General features: G+C 40.3%; 1 protein-coding gene across 1 annotated transcript in view; it reads left to right on the top strand.

Moving 5' to 3' along the window:
* Positions 1 to 5,225: 5,225 nt before the first annotated feature.
* The window catches only part of mcm3 (minichromosome maintenance complex component 3), a 48,523-nt gene continuing 32,025 nt past the window's right edge, over positions 5,226 to 21,723 (top strand). Inside the window, exons 1-9 of the mRNA XM_061241975.1 lie at positions 5,226 to 5,399; positions 6,138 to 6,250; positions 8,825 to 9,033; positions 12,078 to 12,208; positions 12,764 to 13,002; positions 16,369 to 16,477; positions 18,570 to 18,723; positions 19,643 to 19,774; positions 20,227 to 20,435. Of these exons, the coding sequence (XP_061097959.1) occupies positions 5,325 to 5,399; positions 6,138 to 6,250; positions 8,825 to 9,033; positions 12,078 to 12,208; positions 12,764 to 13,002; positions 16,369 to 16,477; positions 18,570 to 18,723; positions 19,643 to 19,774; positions 20,227 to 20,435 (1,371 nt within the window). The 5' untranslated portion in view covers positions 5,226 to 5,324. The remainder of the gene's footprint in view (positions 5,400 to 6,137; positions 6,251 to 8,824; positions 9,034 to 12,077; positions 12,209 to 12,763; positions 13,003 to 16,368; positions 16,478 to 18,569; positions 18,724 to 19,642; positions 19,775 to 20,226; positions 20,436 to 21,723) is intronic.

A 21,723-nucleotide genomic window follows, 5' to 3' on the forward strand; every position in this document is an offset into this window, starting at 1 on the left:
AACCTAGTGTTTTCCTGTTTTTTATGTTTTATATAATCTTTACATTTTACCTACTTCTACCACAAATACTTAATTCCGTGGATTAACGTTCCATGGATTCAACTATAACTGAATTGAAGCTGGAATTGGGTTTTTATTTCAGAAACAATCATGCTTTTCTTTTGAGGCTAAAAGTTGCTTGCTTGCCTGGGCTTGATTATGGTGATGTTTTGTACATGCATGCATCCTCTGTACCTCCATGCGATCAACAGTGTTTTTGGTGCATTGAGATTTATTACAAATTGTAGGGCTCTCACTCACCATTGTGCCTTGTATAATCGGGTTGGTTGGCCAGCACTGGCCACCCGTAGACTTATTTATAAGGCAATTCTCAGTCTTATTCCGTCAGTTCTATGCATTTCAATATATTGCAAAAATGTTTTGAAAGTTATTGGTTACGTTCACAGGATATTTTTATGCTGTATGTAAAAGGGCCTTTAGGTATTCTGCTCCTTCTGCTTATCTGTGCTTTCCCATTTCTCTCCCTGTACTGTGCTCAGAGTGTAACATGGGTTGCAGTCCAATCCAATAAATGTTCTTCAAATTTCAATGTAATCATCATTTATTGATTTAGAGGTCAAGGTCACATTAAATACTATATGGCCACCACCAAAGATATAATTTTGACAGAAGTACTTAGTGGGCTCCAGAATTATTGCCACCTTTAATAAAAATGGAGAAAAAAGGTGAAGGCTACATATAATAAACAACATGAATAAAGATCGATATTTTAGCTCTGTGAGCTGCACCCCAACTGTGAAGCTGTCCAGATGGAAACTGATTGGCCAGGCCTAACAAGAGTGCATCCTCAGCAATGCCAGAGTGATGACTGAGTCCATTCTGCAGTCATCTATTAAGATTGACATTATCATGAACAAGGCGGCACGGATGGTGCAGTGGGTAGCACTGCCGCCTCACAGCAAGGAGGTCCTGGGTTCGAATCCCCGTCGGCCGGGGCCTCTCTGTGCGGAGTTTGCATGTTCTCCCCGTGTCTGCGAGGGTTTCCTCCGGGTACTCCGGTTTCCTCCCACAGTCCAAAGACATGCACGTTAGGCTGATTGGAGAGTCTAAATTGCCCGTAGGTATGAGTGTGTGAGTGAATGGTGTGTGTGCCCTGTGATAGACTGGCGACCTGTCCAGGGTGTATTCCTGCCTTTCGCCCAATGTATGCTGGGATAGGCTCCAGCCCCCTGCGACCCTGATCAGGATAAGCGGGTTCAGATAATGGATGGATGGATTATCATGAACATCAATATGTAACAAGATATTTACAGTGGTGTGAAAAAGTGTTTGCCCCCTTCCTGATTTCTTATTTTTTTGCATGTTTGTCACACTTAAATGTTTCAGATCATCAAACAAATTTTAATATTAGTAAAAGACAACACAAGTAAACACAAAATGCAGTTTTTAAATGAAGGTTTTTATTATTAAGGGAGAAAAAAAAATCCAAACCTACATGGCCCTGTGTGAAAAAGTGATTGCCCCCCCTGTTAAAACATAATTTAACTGTGGTTTATCAAACCTGAGTTCAATTTCTCTAGCCACACCCAGGCCTGATTACTGCCACACCTGTTCTCAATCAAGAAATCACTTAAATAGGACCTGCCTGACAAAGTGAAGCCTGCTAATACCTCTCCCCATCTGGATCTCTCCATTTCTCTCGGGGATACCACACTCACGCCGTCACCCAGTGCAAGGAACCTCGGCGTGGTGATGGACAGCAGACTGTCCCTTTCCGGGAACATTGCGGCGGTGACCCGGTCTTGCAGGTTCTTCCTATACAACATACGGAGAATCCGCCCCTTTCTCACCCCCTACTCGACCCAGCTCCTGGTCCAAGCGATGGTTCTGTCCCGCCTGGACTACTGCAATTCCCTCTTGGCTGGCCTCCCAGCGTCCGCCATCAGACCCCTCCAACTCATCCAGAATGCAGCAGCTCGTCTGGTCTTCAACCTTCCCAAATACTCACACGTCACCCCCCTGCTTACTTCCCTCCACTGGCTGCCTGTCATGGCTCGCATCAAATTCAAAACATTGGTGCTAGCCTTCCAAGCAGTTAAGGGGTCTTCCCCAGCTTATCTACAAAAAAATCATCAGACCCTACACCCCTGCCAGACCTCTTCGTTCAGCCTCCACAGGCCGCTTGGCACCTCCCCCTCTCCGAACCTCCACCTCACGCTCACGACTACTGTCTGTTCTGGCTCCACGGTGGTGGAACGAACTCCCTGTTGAGGTCAGAACTGTAGAATCTCTCCCCTCCTTCAAGCGCAAGCTGAAGACACACCTCTTCAAACAGCACCTCGCCCCATCCTTCCCTACCTCCCTGTGAACCTTAATTGTTGTCTCTGTGACTTGCTTTGTGTATCGGTATTTTTAGTTGGCTAGGTAAGCAGTGTTTTGATAGTTAACTTTGGTCACTTTTGCTCTGTTTGTTTGTTTCTTGTTTAAAAAAATAAAAAAATAAAAAATAAATAAAATTGGCCCTCGTCCTTATCTTTGTTGTACAGGTAGCAGTTCAAATTGTACTTCCCTCTAGGGTCTTTCAGCGAACTTATCCCTGGTTATGGATATGCACTTTGTTGTACGTCGCTCTGGATAAGAGCGTCTGCCAAATGCCAATAATGTAATGTAATGAATCCTATTGAGATGCTGTGGCATGACCTTAAAAAGGCGGTTCATGCTTGAAAACCCTCCAATGTGGCTGAATTACAACAATTCTGCAAAGATGAGCCAAAATTCCTCCACTGCGCTGTAAGAGACTCATTGCAAGTTATCGCAAACGCTTGATTGCAGTTGTTGCTGCTAAGGGTGGCCCAACCAGTTATTAGGTTTCGGGGGCAATCACTTTTTCACACAGGGCCATGTAGGTTTGGATTTTTTTTCTCCCTTAATAATAAAAACCTTCATTTAAAAACTGCATTTTGTGTTTACTTGTGTTGTCTTTGACTAATATTTAAATTTGTTTGATGATCTGAAACATTTAAGTGTGACAAACATGCAAAACAATAAGAAATCAGGAAGGGGGCAAACACTTTTTCACACCACTGTAAATAAAACAATGCACCCCCCTCCCAAAGAGCTTACAAGATTTCCATTTTCATTTCAAAATTTAACTTTTAACATTTATCTGCTTATATAAGTACACATATCATATAATTAAATACTAAGTGTGTATAGACAGGTTCATACAGTTTAAAGCATTTTTAATTACATTAAATATATGTATTACAATATAGATATATTTCCGAGCCAGGTGTAGAATTTTTAATATTTCAAGGAAATAAAGACCACCCGCCATATTTAAAAATGCATGGGATCTAATCCTTCCTAAATGTCACCACATGCAGTACCAAGTACTTCCAATGGACTGAATAATGGTTAAACTAAGGATTAGATGCCATGAATTTTTAAATATGGTGGGTGGTCTTAATTTCTTTTAAATATGAAAATGAAGATTTCTGTTTTAATTTAGAAATTAAACTTTTGAATCCATTTCACTTATGATTATCTGCTTATATAATTATATTTTAAGTATATAGACAAGTTTATACAAGCATTTAAAGCATCATGAAAAAAATGGTTTAAGCAGGTGGTTTTAATGTTGTGGCTGGTGTATTTGAACGTAGTGCACCACAAAGGTAAAATGCCCTTAGATCCCTTCTTCATGTCAAAATTCTAAATTCTGGTAGTGTTTTTATTTATTTTTGTTCTCTTACACTCATTTCAGCATTTAAAGCAAACAGATGGAAATACACTCCTGATGAGTTGTTTGTTTCCAATCGAGGTGTTTTCATAATTGCAAGCATTGATATTGTAATTGTAATTGTACTTGTTTTCATTGCCGCTGTTCATTTTACATTTGTGTTCCATTTAATCTTGAGTCTTTTTTGTATTACTATTCAGTTATACAGCTAGTTCTGCATAAAAGATGCCATTCAAATGTCATAACAGTTGTCTAAAGTTTTATTTATTATTTAGAGACTTTTATTTATTGTGATCTTGCTAAATTGTTGTTATTATTATTACTATTATTTTGTTCATTTCTAAAGCATTTTAGACTTTTGTAGCACTATATAAAATATGCCATTCACATGACATTACAGGTGCCATCTGTTCTATTTGATTCTAAAGAAACATTTGTGGTTTGCTATTAGATCTTTAGTAATGTTCTCAAACAGTTGTGTTGTAAACAATGGAAATATTTTTTATAAATATTGATTATAAGTACACAATAACTGATTATGATTATGAACAATAGCTGGCTAACTTCTGATGACAAGTGTAAAATGTTTCCATTTTTTCAAGTGTGTTCCGGTGCAATTATTCTCAGATCTGATATAGATGACACCCATTAAGGTGTCAATTACAGTATATGATTAGATGTTATTTGCTGATTATAATTGTGATGTAACAATCACTGCTAGCAATTAAAAACCATGGACATAGCCACAGGTTGATACGCACAGCCGTTGGGCCCTTGAGCAAGGCCCTTAACCCTGCATTGCTCCAGGGGAAGATTGTCTCCTGCTTAGTGTAATCAACTGTATGTCGCTCTGGATAAGAGCATCTGCCAAATGCCATTAATATAATGTAATGAGTTATGAAATACATACTACACTATTCATGAATAAAACATTGCATAGAGCCTACTTTTAAAAGGGTTAAAGAAACAAAGATTGGGCAAGACAACTTATATATTTACATCTGACATGCATATTGAGACTTTATATAGATTAAAATGACGGTTTTACTCTGTGTCTAACAAACTACTGTCTAAACTATTGGACTATTAGTTTAAGGCACCGGTCTTCGTTAGCGTCAACCGCATTTAGTCACGTAACAATATCAACAATGCAGTCGTCCTATCCTCCCCGGTATTCGAATCATTGTTCTCGTGGGATAGTTTTAGGTGCGCTTTCCTTTTTCCTGGTTTCCTTTTATATATGCATGTCCATGAATCAAACCCAGCCCATGTGTCACTGAGGGAAAGAAAGGACATTGGTCGCACATTTCGCGCGAAATGTCGAGAGGGAGGAGACAAAATTGCGTTTTATATGACGACAGTACAAATATAATATTGGATTGGGCGTTCAAAAGAAGCGCGCCGAATATGCAGAATTAATTACAGTATTTGAACCAATCATGGTCTAGATCATGACATAATGTAGAGATCGGTGGCGGGAAAATAGTCCCAGAGCGCTGTCTGTGGTTCGGTGTGGGGTCTGCGTCTACTGTAAGAACGCAATTTTATCACCGGACATATAACGTTAAATACTAGTTACACGATGGCTACTGAAGTTGTGGATGATAGAGAGATGAGGGAGGCGCAACGGGATTATTTGGATTTCCTTGACGACGATGTAAGTAGCTCGTTATTTACCCTGTAATGTATGGGTCAACAAGCTAAAGGTATACGCAATTACTAAATTAGCTAGCTAGCTAATTACTAAATTACTTTCACTTCATAGTTGTACGTTTAGATTATTTCCCATGTTTCTCCCTGAATTTGGCGAGTTTGGCGCAATGACTTGTGCAAATGCCACAGACCAATCGCTTGCATAACCAGATAGATAACTTTGCTTAACACTAATGTGACCACAATTGCCACGCTAGTTGAACGGTTACTTGCTGAGCTAGCTAGCTGTGTGGATCGCTTTGTAGCTTTAACAATAGTGTCATGGCAACACGCGGTCTGCTAATTTACTAACGTTAGTTAGCTCAAACGAATTTTAGGGAAAAGTGTCTCGTAATGGCGTTTTAATTTGCTAGTTAGCTACTGTTCTGGGAATGTAGTCTGACAGTGGAGCTACCGGCGTGTTCTTTCCGACGTTAGAGAAGGTTGTGAAGCAAGAGGTTAGCTGACAACAGATGAGCAGTCCCTGCGCATCCTAACACTTGGACTATACTTCGCAAACTACCCTACTGAAACTTTGATGTGCACTTAACCGTTCTGGTCTTGCATCGATTCTACCCCCCAGTTTATGCGTGGTCGGATTGTCAGTTTAATTTCGGGTATTGCTAGTAATGGAGCAGAATTGGTTAGAAGGGTAAAAGCTATTATTGTCGAAAATGACCGTGTGTGTACATTATTTTCTTAGCAAGATCAGGGCATCTACCAGAGCAAAGTGCGGGACATGATCAGTGAGAACAAGTTCCGCTTGATTGTCAACATTAACGACCTACGACGTCGCAATGAGACCCGTGCTATGAGGTGAGTATTTGCTAAGCTTTTACTACATGCAAAATTAATATTCGAATGAAAAATTACAACCCTGTCGTACAAGATGGACGGGTATCGAATTTATAGAGGAAATTCTATCGCTTTTCGCAAATCTTTTCGTTTCTTTCAAAGTTGGTGGTTTCGTATTTTGGTATAATGACGTTTTTGGCAATACTCTCTGGCACTCTAGTGGACATAGCTAGCACAACACCAGATGTTTATGATAATCGGTAATTTTCCTACAGTCTAGCGGCAGACTTTGGAAGTATCTTTTGACGTTACGGGCGTGACTGTTAAGGAAGCCTCATGAAATAAGATATTAAAGAAAGTCTATTTATTGCTACGGGAGCTCCCAATGAGTATTTCTTTAGGTAAAATACGACAACACTTTAGACCAATTAGTTTGGGGATTTAATGTTATCTAGCTTGCTAACTAGTACCTGATATTTAAGTCCAGGATTTTTCATTTTGGGCGTTCCAACTTAAAAAAAAATATGCGATCGAATTAAAGTCATGTAGACTTGGGGCAAGTTCTTGATTGCAGGACTATGAATGAAAAGTACTGCAGGTTCAAAAGGGTTATACTTCATGCACAGTGGAAATTAAGTTGTGGAAAAGTTATCCGGCAGTGGATGAATAAAGCTATGCGTAAGCGTTTGCGAAACAATAATATACTGTAAGATGTATAAAAACAACAGATCTTAAGTAATAAGAACTAAGCATTGTCAATTTGAAAGGCTAATTGACAATTGAGAATAACAAAGGAGCACTGCTGTATACTAATGCCTTAAATGGCTCCTTTGAGATTTACTAATAGCAGGAGCCATTTTCAATATGCAGAATGATTTGGGTGATATTGAGAGGGGATAAAGAACATTAATTACATAAACTAAAGACAAATAAGGCAGCAGAGGCCCCAGTGGCATATTCACTAGTGTACTCTGAGAATGTGTAAACCATTGGCCAGTATTTTTAGGCAGTCTTTAGAAACAAAATAAATACTGGATGACTGGAAACAAGGTAATACCAATATATAAGTTGGGAGGACAACGGAAAGATGTATTTCCGGAAATCAACATGAATATTATGATTAAAATATCAGTTTAACCTTAATTACTAGTTTACTGTTAATTACTTAATTATTTAACATTAATGTGTTGTGGACAATCTGCTTATGTGAAATTTGAATGTGATAAAATGACTTTTTGTGGCTTAAGCGCTCATTTTACCAGCATTCCATCAGTGGTAAATGCTGGACCCCGACTGCACCGAAAAACAGGCAGATTTCACTGAGCAGTCCATTGTTTACATTTATGGAGCTCAAAAATGGTGACGTAACAATTGCTTTTACTGGTTGACTTCACGCTCTCATTCGTGGCAGTTGGTGGCAGTTTGAACTCTCAGAATTCTGACTGTAGCCAGGTCAATATTTTTACTGAACACTCCTCATATAGCCGCCTTAACTTAAGGCTGATTGGTGAATATTGATATTGTATATTTAAATGTCCGAAAACCATTTGTTAAGGTCCGGCATGACAAAATGAGGTCAGTAAGAATTGCAGAACTGGTTACAGGATAGAACGGGAGTAGTAGGAGTATCTTGGTCTTGTGGGAAGTGGAGTCCCACAGGGTTTGGTGTGTTGGTCATAAATGACCTTGACACAGAAATTGGAGTACTTCAGTTAAATTTGCAGATTTTAGAATCTACTAAACTAACCAAAAGTGGGCAGCAACCTGACATTAAATTAATTATAACTAAATGTAAAGTTGTGCGTGTGGGAAATACACATAAGGAAAAATTGTGAAGTGCTCAAGTTGACAAACTTGAGGGTTGTAATTGATCAAAGCCTTTCAGGTTCTAGTCAATGTGTGGTAGCAGTAAAAAAACAGGCCAACAGGATGCTAGGATACATAGCCAAGAGTATGGAGTATAAATCTAAGGATGTTATACTCACCTTATACAATAACCTTGTTCGACTGCACTTGGAGTTCTGTGTGCCATTCTGGCACAAACGTGCTGGAAAAGGTTTAGAGAAGAGCAACCAGATTGAATCTAGGTATAGAATATAAAGGTTATGAGGGAAGATGCTCAATCTCTTTATGCTTAGTAATAGGAGGCCCTGTGTGATTGAGGCTTTTAAATTCATTAAAGGGATTAACAAAGTGAACAACAGGCAAGTTCGGCTTGCAGAACAAGAGGGCACAAATGGAAATTGGCAAAGGATAAATTCCACACACATATTTTTCGTTGAGTGGTCACTGTGTGAAATAGCTTGCCAGGACGTGTAGTGGAGGTAGGGGAGTTTTCACGGCCATGCTTGATATGGTGCTAGATACTATTTCGCTTTTAGGCAAAGGCAAGCGTTACTAGGCCTTAAATTGCACTGCCTCTGTAGGAAACAAAGTAACATGCACCTGACACTTGCATCACACAATTTTCCTTTTACTGTGTATCTGTTATGTTTTAAGGTTTCTTTCTGTTTACGAAGTCTGTGAAGTACCATATGTTTCTTAATGAAAAACCCTGAATAAAAGCTCATCAACATTCCTCTGTGTGGTAATCAGGTTGCTGAACAGTTCATTCGAGGAGCTGCTGGCCTTTCACCGGGCTCTGAAGGACCTGGTGTCTTCAGTCGATGCCACGTATGCCAAGCAGCACGAGGAGTTCTTCATTGGCCTGGAGGGAAGCTTTGGGAACAAGCATGTCACCCCCCGGACCCTCACCTCTCGCCTGCTGGGCAGCACAGTCTGTGTGGAGGGCATTGTCACCAAATGTGAGTGTTTGCATTGTGGGCCCACAACGCTATTTTATTTGGCTATTAAAATATGTCGATGTGAGTTTTCTTAATTTGCATGCCTGAAATTTCCTTTGTCTGGGGGGTGGGCCTATATGAATGAGACTATAGCACTATATACTCTATGCTCTACAGTATACACTTTAATGCAGGATCTATCATATAATCACTCTAGTTTAAAAATGGAATGCGATGTACCGATTAGTTTGTGCGTGAGCTATGTCGGGAATGATACAAAATTTGCGGTCTGGGCATGTTGGAAATGCAAAAAAAATTTATATTGTGGAAAAGTTTATTTATATGGGCGGCACGGATGGTGCAGTGGGTAGCACTGCCGCCTCACAATAAGGAGGCCCTGGGTTCGAATCCCCGTTGGCCGGGGCCTCTCTGTGCGGAGTTTGGATGTTCTCCCCGTGTCTGCGTGGGTTTCCTCCGGGTACTCCGGTTTCCTCCCACAGTCCAAGGACATGCAGGTTAGGCTGATTGGAGAGTCTAAATTGCCCGTAGGTATGAATGTGTGAGTGAATGGTGTGTGTGCCCTGCGATGGACTGGTGACTGTCCAGGGTGTATTCCTGCCTTTTGCGCAATGTATGCTGGGATAGGCTCCAGGATGGGTTAGGATAATGAATGAATGAATGAGTTTATTTATATATTTTTACTTAATTTAATTCAAAGTTAAACTTTCATATGCTACATTCATTAGACATATGTAAGCCTATATGATGTACAATCCTTACCTCGATAGGCGTTCATAAACTGGCACTCAAGATGAGATGAATTACTCCTGTGTTCCATAAATATACACAAACCCTATCAAATTTTCTCTTTACTTTAAATGACCATCTTATGATCCTCTTTCATAAAAGGTCATTTAAAGTAAACCAAGTATTTTAACTCAGAGAGAAATTGCTGCCAGTTTATGAACTCATCGAGGTAAGGGTGCTGTAAGGTTCTACTAGTGTATCGCTTTAAACGCTACTGCCCCTAGCAATTACCATGGCTACCAAATAAATGCTGCCAGATGAAGAGAAGAGCAATGCGCAAAGTGGTTAACTAACATGACTGTTCTGGATAAGCGTTTGTGTTAAATTAAGTTTGTGAGTTTTCTCTTCTGTTTCAAAGCAGTCAAGTCTTAAGTCATTATTTTAGTGACTCGAAGTCTCAAATTGTTTTGTGAAGGTTAACTGTTTCGTCGGGGGAATTGAATGAAGAGGAAAAAACAAAAACATTTATACATCATAAATCATTCAATGTTTAAAAAAAATTCAAATTAAAGCACAGGCATGGGGGCAATCAATCAACACTAAATCATCCTACGCTAGCAATGACATTTTTCTTATTTAAGAATGACATTCCCAAACGCCATTTGTTTAAATGTATGATGTTCATTGTCAGGGGCATCATTAATTTAGGCTATGTTCATATAGGCTACACTATGAATCGGCTCACCAGTCTGAGGCTGTGCAGAGTTCTGTTTTTGTCATGTCGTATCTCCTCTAAAATCATCAGTTTTTGTAAATGTTTATGATGTTTTGGGTTATCCGTGTAACCAATACTGTTTATGACCCCTCTGGGTTATATCTTATTTATGAAATAAACAAAATGTGCACGAGTAACCCACTGACAAATTTTATTGCATTTTAAAACTTTATTAACATTAAAATGCCAACATCTTAAGTACAACAATACAACCGTGTAACTATGCGAAACTTTGACCACGGTTTTACATTCCATTCGCTGGCATCAGCGATCGAGCGTTTTGTAAGGCAAAAAAAAGGCAACATCAGCAGCTGTTAATAATTCTCAGTGTAAATATGGATAACTGTTTCAAAAGTAGTCTTAAAAAATCTTGTCTAAATTAACTCTTAAGGTTAGTTTTATAACGTCTCTGATATTACTTGTGCCGTGGAAATGGCGTTCAAAGTCATAACATGCGCAACATGTGTAATCTAACTTGTGCACAATGAATGAGTCACATTCAAAATGTATATAATTTCTCTTAATATATGTTTATTCAACAAATTATAATTTCTGTGTTTCCCTGTGCAAGTCCAACATTTACAATTACCCTAATAAACACGTAGCCATGTGCACCCTGCGTAGTGCACAGACAAACGCATACAACCATCTGCAAGTAATCTGTCGTATCATAGAGATTGGATAATCTCGTTAAGTTTTTCAGCATGTAGCGACAGGCATAGATAAATTCTATATACAATATAGTAACTGGTGGATGTTGTATTATTTAAAGATAATGAAATAGCTATAATGAGTCAAAACTGGGACCTGCAAGGTTGGCTCGATCCCTGGTGTAGCCACAATAAGATCTGCACAGCCGTTGGTGCTTCTGCTTAGTCTAATCAACTGTACGTCGCTCTGGATAAGGGCGTCTGCTAAATGCCATGAATTTAATGTCATCCAAATAATCTCAACTGAAATGAGCACGACAGTGCTCTTTTAATTGAAACAGAGATGCAGTAAACTAGTCTACACGACGACTGAAATGTAACTGATTCCAGTGCTTGCATGCAATCAAACCTGTGCTTTCTCTGTGGAACATGCTGTTTTTGTTGACTGAATTACTAACAATTGCTTCAATTATTAATAAAATCAATTCAGGTTATTTCATGATAATTGTTTTCAACATTCCCTTTCATAATTAGGCTGTGGGTGCGGAAATCAATGCTGAACAAGCCTGACACTGCTGGTAAACTGCTGCCTTTCTATAAAGAGAAAGTGATGGGAGTCTCACTGCAGGGCCAAAACTGATCTCATTTGCGTTGTTTTTGTTTCTGTGCTGCATGTCTCATGTTTAAGTGTCATCCTCTTAACATTTTAAGGCTTGGGTGCATGTAATAAAGTTCTTCTAAATGTTACACATGGTAATTTCATAGAATGAGTGATCGTAAGATCTATGTAAATGCAACTGTCCAAATTGTTTATGAACCTTTGTTGGGGCCTAATGGTCTGGTCGGTTTGGACCTGATAGGGAATGCATCTCTAACAACCCTTTTGCTTGTAGGCTCACTAGTCTGTCCCAAAGTGGTGCGTAGTGTCCACTACTGTCCCACCACCAAGAAGACCATGGAGCGAAAGTTCACTGATATGACCTCCTTGGATGCCTTCCCATCCAGTGCCATCTACCCCACTAAGGTCAGCACCTTTGCTAATGCTGGCTCAACCAGGACCCATGACAGTAATTGACATAATGACAATAAATGATGTTGAATGCCTACTGAAATGAAAAGCATTCAAGTACCAAGCTACACAAATTAGTTTTAATGATGAATGTCCTTCAGATCATACCCAGGGCAGTAATTAAAACACCATAGATAACTATTGTAGCCCATTACTACAGTCCATTGTATGCACATGTTGATGGAACATTTTATATTAATCTTTTCTGGGGTGAGAAGTTGGCAAAGTATATTGTATTGTTAAATTAAATGTTCTTTGAAAAAAAAAAAAAAAAAAAAAAAAAAAAGGTTTGCTGTCATGCCCTGGGGTATGGCGCTTGCAATTTGCTCTGCTTGTTCAGGTTTAGATAAATATCTAAACAAGTTTCATATTTGGTTTTAATTGTTCAGTTGTGATTGGATATTTTATATGAAAGCCACTTTCCTTTGGGAGAAACTAAGTTACTTTAAAGCTTTGAGAGCTTCTGTACATAAGGAGACACCCAAGCATCAGCTTTCTTCTCTCCTCCAGGATGAGGAGAACAACCCTCTGGAGACAGAATTTGGGCTCTCCATCTACAAAGACCACCAGACCATCACTGTCCAGGAGATGCCCGAGAAGGCCCCAGCCGGCCAGCTGCCGCGCTCTGTCAATGTCATCCTTGACAATGACCTTGTCGATGTGGTCAAACCTGGTGATCGGGTGCAGGTCATCGGTACTTTCCGCTGCTTGCCTGGGAAGAAGGGCGGCTTTACTTCTGGCACATTCAGGTATGGTGCACTAGCTGGCAGTTGATTGCTGACTGATCTATAGGCGATCGCTATAAGAAATTACAGACCATTAATTTCATAATTCACACAATAGCTGTTGAATTAAGTCTAACAATCTGTTTAATAATTCTCACCTCACCCTTTCAATAAAAGTAAGGATTGATAAAAACAGCATTATGCAGATAAATCCAAAATTGGTAGAGATCAAGGCTACACATAAGCTACTAAAGACATGTTGTACTAGGGGCGAAATGACTCAGGCTGTAAGAGCAGTCATCTGGCAGTTGGAGGGTTGCCGGTTTGATCCCCCGCCCGGGCTGTGTCGAAGTGTCCCTGAGCAAAGACACCTAACCCCCAAATGCTCCTGACGAGCTGGTCGGTGCCTTGCATGGCAGCCAATTGCCGTCGGTGTGTGAGTGTGTGTATGAATGAATGGGTGAATGAGAAGCATCAATTGTACAGCGCTTTGGATAAAAATGCCAACCATTTACCATTTATGTTGAATGAGAACATGAACACACATTTCAGCAGTAAACAAACATGTTGCTCTTTTTTAGTGATAGTCTTCTGCCCTTCACTTGCTTTGGCTTTTATTTTTTACTTTTTTTCTTTGGGCGTTTTGGAGCTGTAAAAGGTGTGCCTGTGAATGTGTGTTTGCTATGCTTTTTATAAACAAGATTTTCTGGATTACTCAATTTTAGTAAGCGATGTTCCACAGCATGCAGTCCATATACAAGAATGCTTAACATGATAGGGTGTTGTTCAGCCAAGGGCTGTGGAATGGTTTATCGCTTATAAGATGGCTTTATCTAAAATGCAATTGGAAAAATAAAAGTTATTTAAAAAACTAAATGAAAATCCGTATGTACACAACCACCACCACTTGGCTACATGTTCTGTCCCTTCCAAAAGTATCGGAACAAGGCCAATTCCTTTGTTTTTGCTATAGACTCAATAAATTTAGGGTTGAGAGAAAAAGATGAACATGAGACAAGAGTTCAGAATTTCTGCTTTTATTTCTGGTATTCACACCTAGATGTGTTAAACTATTTAGAACATAACACCTTTGGTATCAGACAACACAATTTTTAGGTGAGCAAAAGTATTGCAACCAAGAGTATTTAAGTAAATAAAAGTAAATTACACTAGTATTTGGTACATTTCACTTGCTTGCAATAACTGCATCAAGCCTGCGACCCATTGACATTCTTCTGACCACACTGTTGCATTCTTCTTTTCTGATGCTTTTCTAGGCTTTTACTGCAGCCTCTCAGCTGTTGTTTGTTTTTGGCAGTTTTTCCCTTCAGTCTCCTCTTCTGGAGGTGAAATGCATGTTCAGTTGAGATCTTGTGATTGACTTGGCCAGTCTAAAACTTTCCATTTTTTTCTGCATGATGAAGTTCCTCCCAATTAGTTTGGATGCATTTCTCTAAGTTGGTAGACAGACTTTTTTGTAGACTTCTGAATTCATCCTGCGGCTACCATGAGTTACATCATCAATAAAGTAGGGATGCTCCGATCTAGATTTTTGGGGACGAGAAGAAAGAAAGAATAAATAAATAAATAAATAAAATAAAAATGAGTCTCCAATATTTTGGAATGCATCGCCTGCAGGAACCCTGCTCAGGGTACTTTGCCAGGGGGGGCTCTGTGTGACTTTCTTCGTCCGTCTGTTGGTCTGAACCTGCTTTGGTGGCCAGGACACTGGAAAGTGATGTATGTGCATGGGCTTTGCGATTGTTTGTGAAGTACCGTTCCTTGTACCTTTTCAATGAGAAAATAAAACAAGCTCGACATTTATTGTGGAGAAGCTACAAAAAAAAAATTTATAGACTATATAGACATAATAATGCGTTTTGTCTTTCGGTTGTGTATTTCAATGAAGCAAATTATATTTACTTTCATCCTTAAAATGATTGATGCGCACGACAAATGGATTTTTGGATTCATTAATACTTGTGGCCAGGCATTAATTTAACTAACGGGATGTCAGCAGAGGAATAGAGTTGTTGTTAATAATAAGTTAGCGTATAGCATTAGTGCTGTGATGGCTAGAATAACATCAGCTGCCGAGGCTGTTGATGAACTGATGTCTCGTGGAAGCTCCTTGAACGTTGTGAGGAGGAACACTATGTTTTCTGTAAGTTTCCGCTGGCTGGTGATGTAGGTGCATGGTAAGTTGTAGTCTGCTGCATAGGACAGGAACACACGTTTTTGCTCGAGTGTACTGTAGAAAGAACTATTCCATTTATTTTCTTGTTGCAATCTATGCATAGGTTAACCAAGCTGTTTCTGGATGTCTTGAAGTCACAAATAAGCCAAAGGGGAATGTTTAAAATTACGTTACATTACATTATTGGCATTTTGGCAGACGCTCTTTTCCAGAGCGACGTACAGTTGATTAGACTAAGCAGGAGACAATCCTCCCCTGGAGCAATGCAGGGTTAAGGGCCTTGCTCAAGGGCCCAACGGCTGTGTGGATCTTATTGTGGCTACACCGGGATTAGAATCACCGACCTTGCGTGTCCCAGTCATTTACCTTAACCACTACGCTACAGGCCGCCCCTACAAATCTGTCTCCCGATTTGGCCTACAATCCGTCTCCCGATAGCCAGTATGTCACGGATGGCACAAGATTAGTGATCCCACTCCAGAAGCAGCCAAATTGCCTTTACAAATTGTAATCTTGCCTTCCGATTCCTACTACTGATGAATGGTTTGCATCTTGCGGTATAGCCTCTATATTGCTGCTCTCTACGTCTTCTTTGAACAGATGATTGGGATACCTTCACCCTTGCCCTGTGGGGATTCTTTGTCACTGACTGACGTCAAGTGATATCTCTGAGCTCTCACAATGTTTTTCAACTACTGCTTGGTAGAAAGACCAATCGACTAACGTAAACATTTTTTTTTAAAAGGGTGCCAATAATCCTGGAGGTGTGTGTGTGTGTGTGTGTGTGTGTGTGTGTAGTGGCCTCTGGAATTATTGTACAGTTGTTAAATAAAAATTAAGAGGCAAACTAAACCGGGAAACGACATACTTTGAATTCCATAAATTTACTCTTCCAGTTTTTTCGGAAAAATATAGGTGTCAAATATATTGGCATCCGTAACTTATTGTATATAAATTAAATTGGCAATACAATTGTACTTAATTTAGTTAATCTCAGTCTAAAAAAACTATATTGTGTCATCTAAATTCCTGTTTCACGTGAGTATAGATAAATGAGCTAACAAAATCCCTGTCATCCAAAAATGTGTGTGCATGTGGGTTTTACTTTATTTATTTTTTGGTGCGTGTATGATGTATAATGCAAAGCTCTTCTAATCGGAGGTCGTTCTTATTTTTCTGATGTCTCTCTTCAGGACCGTCCTTATTGCCTGCCAGGTAAAGCAGTTGAGTAAGGAGGTATCCCCCCTTTTCTCTGCGGATGATGTGGCCAAGATCAAGTCCTTCAGCCAGTCATGCTCTAAGGTGAGATGTAGTAGCCTGCGGTTTATGGTTTTTGTTCCAGCTAAATATTATAATATTATTTTAATAGGATTCGGACAATCATTTGGTACTTTCAAATGTTAAGTACAAACCTTAATCTGATTGAAATTTGAATTGGGCTATGATCTTTACCAGTTTGTCAGGATGACACCCCTGTCAAAGGTTATAACTGGTCAGGTTTACTTTGAACTTAGCCTGAAATAAATTTTAGCACACAACAGCCCTCAATCAAGTTTTAGTATACAATATGTTATTGTGATTATTGTACTTCATTTTTTTAAATCTTCTCAGCCAGTCTGATGAGAGCACAAGGAGAGGGAGTGGGAGTGGGTGGGTGACAGGTGGGGTGAAGTGCAAACAGGATAGAAAGTGTTGTACCCTTAGTACGCATTTTTTTACACCTCATAAGAACCATAATATCATTTAGTTTCCATGTGTCCTTTTGTAGTCTCCAAATGTCATTTTTGGAAAACTGCACAATGCTCTCTTTGAGATAGTTTCAGCATATTTGAAAGGGGATTTGGTCAGTTTGTCGTTCCACTGAATTTCTCAGCATGCCAGACACTGCCCACATAATCTGTATCCATTCAAATATGGAAAGTCTTTCCAGTGAGAAATCTTTCAATTCCACTGTTTCAGCTTCTGTATCTATTGTTTTAAGTAATTCTGACTCTTGGACAACAAACCCCAAAGGGTTACCTTTGAGAAGACATCAGTATTATACCTGTAGTCACAAGGGTTCAAGAATAGTAACCATTTTATTTTACGGATGTAAATTTCAAGCTTGTGTCAAGAAAAAGGGGTGATACTTAAGGGTTCAAGTACTAAGCTATTAATTATATTTATAAATGACAAACTACAATAGACAATAGACAATTTTCTCAATCAAGACTTTATTTCTACATGGTAGGGGGCTATAGTGGGCTATGTGGGGAAAGAAAAAAAAAAAAAAGTATTCACAAGAACATCCCTGGCATCATCTCCATAATTTAGGTTTTGCTGCTGGTCCTCTACATCATTCTCACTTTGTCCCTTCCTCCAGTGCACATTAATAATACCATGTATGTTAGGCAGAAGTAAACACCATACTTCAATCAATTCAATTACAATGTAATTACTGTATATTTTGTTTTGTCTCTGCTTCATGGTCTTTTTGGCCTGGTGAAAAATGTTAACAATTGGCCAGTTGTTTGGCACTATTGTGTTAAGTCAATTTCAATATTTAAACTATCACCCTCTTGGAAGCAAATCCCTGTTGGTAGTTAGTCTTTTCACTTTTTCTCCCAATTTTGGAGTGAATTGTACCCCATCTAGAGCTAGTGTTAGATACACTGCTCACATCCTGTCCCTCAGCGGCCCGAAGGAGAGCGACACGCCTTCTTCAAGCAGTCTCGTCTCATGCTCGTGACCGTGATTCCGAGGCGCCCGAGGTGCTTCTTGTGTGCCGATCAGCTAACCCTGCCAAGTCCCTCCCTCTGGAGCAGCGAGCCAATTGTGCCGCTCCATGAGAGCCAGCCAAACTGGCTTTTGGCAGGACTGGGAATCAAACCCTGGTCCTCGATGTGCAGGCTACGAAATTTGTGTAGGAGAGAGGGGTACAGGTTTATGGGGCATTGGGTCTCCTTTTGGGACAGGGGTGAGCTGTACAAGCATGACGGGCTGCACCTGAACCGGAGGGGAACCTTTGCACTGGGTCAGCGTATGCTTAGGGTGGCACAGGATTATTTAAAGTAGGGACTTGGGGGACAGGGAGGATAGAGAGTGAAATGGCCTGTCCTCGCCATTACCTTATGTTATGCTATGTAATCTAGTTGTGGGTTTAGATGGAGCATGGGCTCTCTACTGCTTGGGCTGGCAACCGCTCCTGTCAAAAGTATCCATGTTATCTGCCTGCATGAGGACATCTGCCAAGCCAAAAACAATGCCATTACTAAATGGTTCCGATACAACAAATAAGTCTTTGCTGTGTACCTAGTAATTTCTTTGACCTGGTGCCAGCAAGCTCTGAGATGCATAAATCCACATTGTCTAGTGGAGGTGTCCCTCTAACTTTGACCTCTTTGTCTGTGGCTAGGATGTGTTTAAGCAGTTGGCCCGCTCCCTGGCTCCCAGCATCCATGGGCATGAGTACATTAAGAAGGCCATCCTATGCATGCTTTTGGGAGGGGTGGAGAAAGTTCTGGAAAACGGCTCACGAATCAGAGGGGACATCAACGTGCTGCTCATAGGTAATCCCACCTGCTGTGTACTGAAAATGCACCTTTTCAGACTCATCACTAGCTGCAGCCACATTCACATGCAGAATGTCTTCATTCCAAATACATTTGTTCTGATTGAAGATTCCCAATGAACTATTTACACACTCCCTGAAAGTATTAAACCGCACAGTCCCCAAATATATCCACGATCCTTATGAAGAAAATGTGCAATTAAACAAGCCGTTTGGACTTCTGTTGTGACCTCACAAAGATACACTCATTGCTAGAACAAATCATCACGGTGGCGCAGTGGGTAGCACTGTTGCCTCACAACAAGAAGGTCCTGGGTTTGGGTTTCTGTGTGGAGTTTGCATCTTCTCCCCGTGTCTGAAACTGAAAATGTTGATTAATGTGGACTGTCCCTAGTAAGAAAATGAATAATAATCCGCTTGGCACAGACGGCGTTCAGTTCATTGGCGCTTGCCAACCAATCGTAACAGAGGTTCATTGATTAAAGACGAGCTTAAACAAAAGTTAGAGCAGCATGTGATATGACATGTACATGAGTGAAACCAATCTTTCGGGGGATTTTTGAAGGGCGGGGATGTTGATTTGACTGGGGGGGGGTAAAGCTCATAAGAGGTGCTGGACAATCGACATCTCAAACTGGATACACAAACCACACAAATGTCGTCTTCTATCAGGACCTAAAATGAAACGCTGGAAAGGTGTAAAATGTTGAATGCATTAAATATTCATAATTCATAATATATTCATGTCTGATAAAAGAGGGAATTGGCATTTATGTATAGTTGTTTACTAAACTAATCCAGACTATTTAATTGGATCCAAAACCATCATAGGCACCAGCCCTGCATGGGTGTAATTGTTCAGCCCTTGCCTATTACATACATTTTGGTGTTGCTGATCACATGTTGCTTGTCCACAGGTGACCCCTCTGTGGCCAAGTCACAGCTCCTACGCTATGTGCTGCATACGGCCCCGCGGGCAATCCCCACGACTGGCCGTGGCTCCTCTGGAGTTGGTCTCACCGCCGCTGTCACCACTGACCAGGAGACTGGTAAGTTCCTGTAGCTAGCCAGTTGCACAGCATGCATGGATGGGGCACATCCTATAACCCAATGGGACCGGACCAAAGGGGAGGAGATTTAACTAGTGTTGTGGCTGTGGCTCCATTGTGCTTCTAAGCACACTAGCCATAGTTGCAATAGTACTCAAGAATTTTCAGTAAGGGGGAAAAAAAAAAGCTTCTGTATCCTATGTTTTGAGTAATTCTGACCCTTGGAAAACAAGGGTTGCCTTTCAGAAAAGGCCAGGGTTATGCCTGTCATCAAAATGGTTCAACAATAGTCACAATTTTATTTCGGGTATGTTGTTTTCAAGCTTGTGTGATATTTTAAAGGGATAATGAAATTTTTTGGGGTGAACTGCATTAAAGGAAATTCAATTTGCAATTGGTAGAGCAATCAAGCAGGTATTGCATCAATGTCACCCCCACCTCCCCTTCCTCAGGTGAGCGCCGTCTGGAGGCGGGGGCCATGGTGCTTGGTGACCGGGGCGTGGTGTGCATCGACGAGTTTGACAAGATGTCTGACATGGATCGCACTGCCATCCACGAGGTGATGGAGCAAGGTCGTGTCACAATTGCCAAGGCAGGCATCCACGCCCGTCTCAATGCCCGCTGCAGTGTCCTTGCAGCAGCTAACCCAGTCTACGGCAGGGTATGTTACCACACCACCAGTCTGCTTTTATATTATACATACTGCTTTATTATCCTATAAAGTAATCTGTGGTCTGCACTGTGGGGGGGGGGGGAATTTCCAAGCTGTATTAAGTTTATTTTTAAAATCTATTTTGTTATTATCATGTATGTGCAAGAACATTCAGATGGCTGCTTAAACATGGAACATGATGGAAAATAAGTGTGGTTGGTATGGATGTATTGAGGAGGGCACTGGGACTTTGGTCTATAAACTGGGGGTGCAGAATAATGTTGTCATTAATGGCTAACATTTATGCAATTATCCATTGGTGCATGGCAGCTGTGTGTGTTGCTTGTATCTTTGCATTTGAATATGGACATAACGGGCCCGTTTCATGGATGCAAATGAAGCATAGTCCTGGACAAAATTGAGTAATAAAGCAATACATTATCATTAGGCTATTTATGCATCGGATATTGAAAGCAAATATTCCCTGCTTTCAACGATGTTCGACATGTTAATTGAAATTGTTTTTAAAGATACGACCCCTAGCTGTCATCAGCAGTATCGGTTAACCGTTTAAAAAATGGGATGGTAACCGGTTACTACTGATGATTTGTCATCGCTAATATAGAGTTTATAATTGCCAGCATTGTCGCATGGTTCAGCCAGTTAACAACCCCTGCCTAGTCTCATCAGCAACTAGTGTAACACATTGGAACATAGTGTCTATCTGGGAGTCTATCTGGGAGCAAATCTTATTTATTTAAGATTTGCCTGCATAACAGAGTACAAAACTGTAGTAGTTATGCTTCAGGTGCTGTTTGGAACATTGTAAATTGGTGTTCAGAACATCGTGAGCTAACGTGGTCTTCTGAATGCAGGGAAGTTGCATAGTTATTTGTCTTTAGGCATAATTACAATTCACACAAATCCAAGTGTTTTAGTGTGTAGGATAGCGAATAAGAAACCATAATCAAACCACATTCCTCAGGAGAAAGACTACCATTAACCTGCGCTTTGGTGGAAGCTGCCACTTCCCAGTGTTCTGTTCAGAACACAGTGACTCTACATTAGGCAAATTATTTGCAATATTGAACTTTAAAGGGTAATGAAACACCAGCTGTTGCCCAGTCTTTGCCCTCTGCACAATTTAAAAATGCGATTTGGAACACGCCAGCAGTTTCATTTGGCAGGTTCATATCCATCGGATCATATTAATTCCCTGCTTTAAAATGACCACATTAATCCTGTCTCCACAAAGATTGCCCTGCACCCGTATAAAATCAAATGCATTGGCAAATTT

This window comes from Conger conger, chromosome 5, assembly GCF_963514075.1.
Source record: "Conger conger chromosome 5, fConCon1.1, whole genome shotgun sequence".
Lineage (NCBI taxonomy): Eukaryota > Metazoa > Chordata > Actinopteri > Anguilliformes > Congridae > Conger > Conger conger.